General features: G+C 50.2%; 1 protein-coding gene across 3 annotated transcripts in view; it reads right to left on the bottom strand.

Annotated features, from left to right (window-relative positions):
• The window catches only part of KLC1 (kinesin light chain 1), a 50,635-nt gene that overhangs the window by 9,248 nt on the left and 38,785 nt on the right, over positions 1-2,602 (bottom strand). Inside the window, exons 13-14 of one of the 3 annotated variants that reach the window (XR_826259.1) lie at positions 2,197-2,247; positions 38-168 (exon numbers count right to left, since the gene is read on the bottom strand). Coding sequence is in view for 2 of the 3 variants with exons in the window: in XM_010851315.1 (XP_010849617.1) it covers positions 38-168 (131 nt within the window). In the remaining variant the exon portion in view is untranslated. Of the gene's footprint in view, positions 1-37; positions 169-843; positions 1,544-2,196; positions 2,248-2,602 lie in introns of those variants that run through there. The other 2 variants (XM_010851313.1, XM_010851315.1) reach the window with 2 other exon arrangements.

Here is a 2,602-nt window from a genome sequence, read left to right on the forward strand (position 1 = left end):
ATGGCGCGGGGGGCGGGGCGGGGCTGGAGATAGTTACCCGGGGTTCCTCGGCTCACTGTCTCGGGCACTTCCTCCCTTCAGCTTCCTAACCAGCTTCTCACTGCTGCGTCTAATTGAAGCCCGGAGTTTGCTAAAGGAGCCACTGCGTTTTAAAGATCCAGTGCCATCCTGAAAGAGACGTGAACAAATGTGAAACTGCAAGGGGTTCTCCTCCCAGGAATCCACATCAGGTTGACCTGCCGGCCTGTGACTTGCTGCTTATGATCCCTACGGAAATTACCAATTTACCATGTATGTAAATACGCTTCAAATAAACTTCAAAGTCTTCCCATTTTAAATTTCATTAAAGGTAACCAAAAGAAAATGAAAACCTTTGAACATGAAAAAGCTTATTCAAACAAAAATAATAAAATCCCCAAAAGAAAAATTAATTACATTACTGTTTTAAAAGAAAAGATACACAGAAAGTCTCAAGGAAATTAAGGCAGCTTCCAGAAGTATCACCAAAATCAAACCCCAGGTTTAGTGACATGGAGGCCCTGGTCCACTCACGGTGCAGGACCCGGGGCAGCTGGTCTGACGCAGGCAGCGGCCGTTCGACAGCTCTGCCTGTGGCGACAGACACACTGCTGCTTCACTCGGGTTTAGAGGACTGTTTTATTACATGCTGATTATAAAAGTGGTGGGAAAAGTAAACAAAACATTCATTCTATACAATAAGTAAAAACCCTTAGACTTTCGCAGGAAACAAGAAAGTGCACCCAGCTTCCCCATTCTCGATTCAGACATTAATAACTGAAACACGCGGCAGAATCTGGACATGAAAATCAAATACTCAAGAGGAAAACGTGTACAGAGCAACTTTTATTCTTAGAAGGAGCCACCTGGTTAGATGAACAGGAGACCCATCCCTCCCCCTCTAGAAGCTCCGGCAAGGCCGCATTCCATGGAAAGCGTGAGAAGTTCTATGAGGCAGACAGACACCAAGACACAGGTCAGTTGGAGTGAGTTTATTAGAAGTTAGAAAGACACAAATACACAAATCACTGAACACTTAAAGATTAGTAGAGAAAAGCAGAATTGCCAAAATTCCACACAGAGACTACACAGCAGATTCTACTTGAGCACGATCCAACGGGGAGCGCCCAGGGCCCAGGGTGGTCCCGCCAGGACCGCCGGGCGCCCTGGAGAGCACATGCCCTACTCTGAGAGCCTAGGAGGGTCACGGGCACCGTCATGCCACGGCAGGGACACGGGGGACTACCAACTACCTCTCACAAAGGGGACGACGGCAAGTAGCGCTTGGTCGTCTAACTCGTGTATCACACAGCAGACGGTGTATTAATACAGTCTGTATTACTAAGTACGTATCTGGCAAAGCTACATGTATACAGAGATAAGGAACCCCCGACAGGACAGCAGCACCAGAAGGAGTGGCCAGTCAGAGAGAGAATCCTAGGGATGCTAGACAGCGGTCAGCACTGGAGAGAGAGGAGGAGCCCGTCATGCAGGAGACAGCGGGTGTCGCACAGGGCGGCTAGGCCTGTCAGACAGAAACGGAGAGAGAGCCCGGTGAGCGGGCGGAGGGCGCCCTCGCAGCGCCGCCCGGCCCACAGTATTTCTAGGTCACAGCTCCGTGGCAGCGTTTCAGCCGCTTGGGTCTTTGGGATTGCCTGCTGCCTGCTCCCGCCAGCCCCAGATAAAACAGGCCCTGGGCCTTCTGTACGCCACCTTTACTTCATCTACTCATCACGCCGAATCGTTGTCAGAATAAAATCCAACAGTTTAGAACATGGACTGGCACCGTGGCAGAAATCTCCTCAATACACAACCGTGAAATGTCTTTGGAATTACTGTGCATAAGGAGATTCCGAAACGAAAAGCACAGTGGCCACAGGAAGACCCCACGGTGGGCGAGGAGTGCACTCATGCCAGCCTTGACCCAGAGATCCTGCAGCCCTGAGCTACACAGGGACCCCTGAACTCAGACAGGACTTCCTCTAAAATACACTGATATTTCAGACATTTTAAGAAACACTGGCTTTCAAAGTTTATAGCACATTTTAAACATGCAGTTGATAATCCAAAGTAAAAGTAACTATGGAAGCGGATCTCTGCGGCAGCGAGCATCCTGGTCCTGGCTGGCGGGGAGCCCGCCCGCAGGGACCTGCGCCCCGCCCACCCGCGCTGACTCACCATGCGATGCTGAGCAAGTCATTTAACCAGCCCGAGCTTCGTCTTTCTCATCTTTAAAATGGAAAAATAAAACTTGTTACCAACTCCCCATCAGTGCTGGGAGGACAAGAAAACACAAGTTCCTGCTGCTCTTCAGAAAAAGAACGTTATTAAAATGTTAATATAACTCTGAAAACAGTTTAACTTCCGTTCAAGTTCCGTTCACTTCAAAATTCAATGCTACACTATAGAGTGTCATTTATAATATTCCTGTCCTAGACACTCAGAGTACGGGAGAGCCACTTCACTCGGATTCCAGAATTCTCTCTCCCACACACGCACACATGCACTCTCTCCCCGCCCCCCACAGGGCAGGCAGGGCGGGGCGAGGGCGGGGCGGGGGCGGGGCGGGGGCGGGGGGTGGAGC

The sequence above is a fragment of the Bison bison genome, unplaced genomic scaffold (assembly GCF_000754665.1).
Source record: "Bison bison bison isolate TAMUID 2011002044 unplaced genomic scaffold, Bison_UMD1.0 scf7180017864302, whole genome shotgun sequence".
NCBI lineage: Eukaryota > Metazoa > Chordata > Mammalia > Artiodactyla > Bovidae > Bison > Bison bison.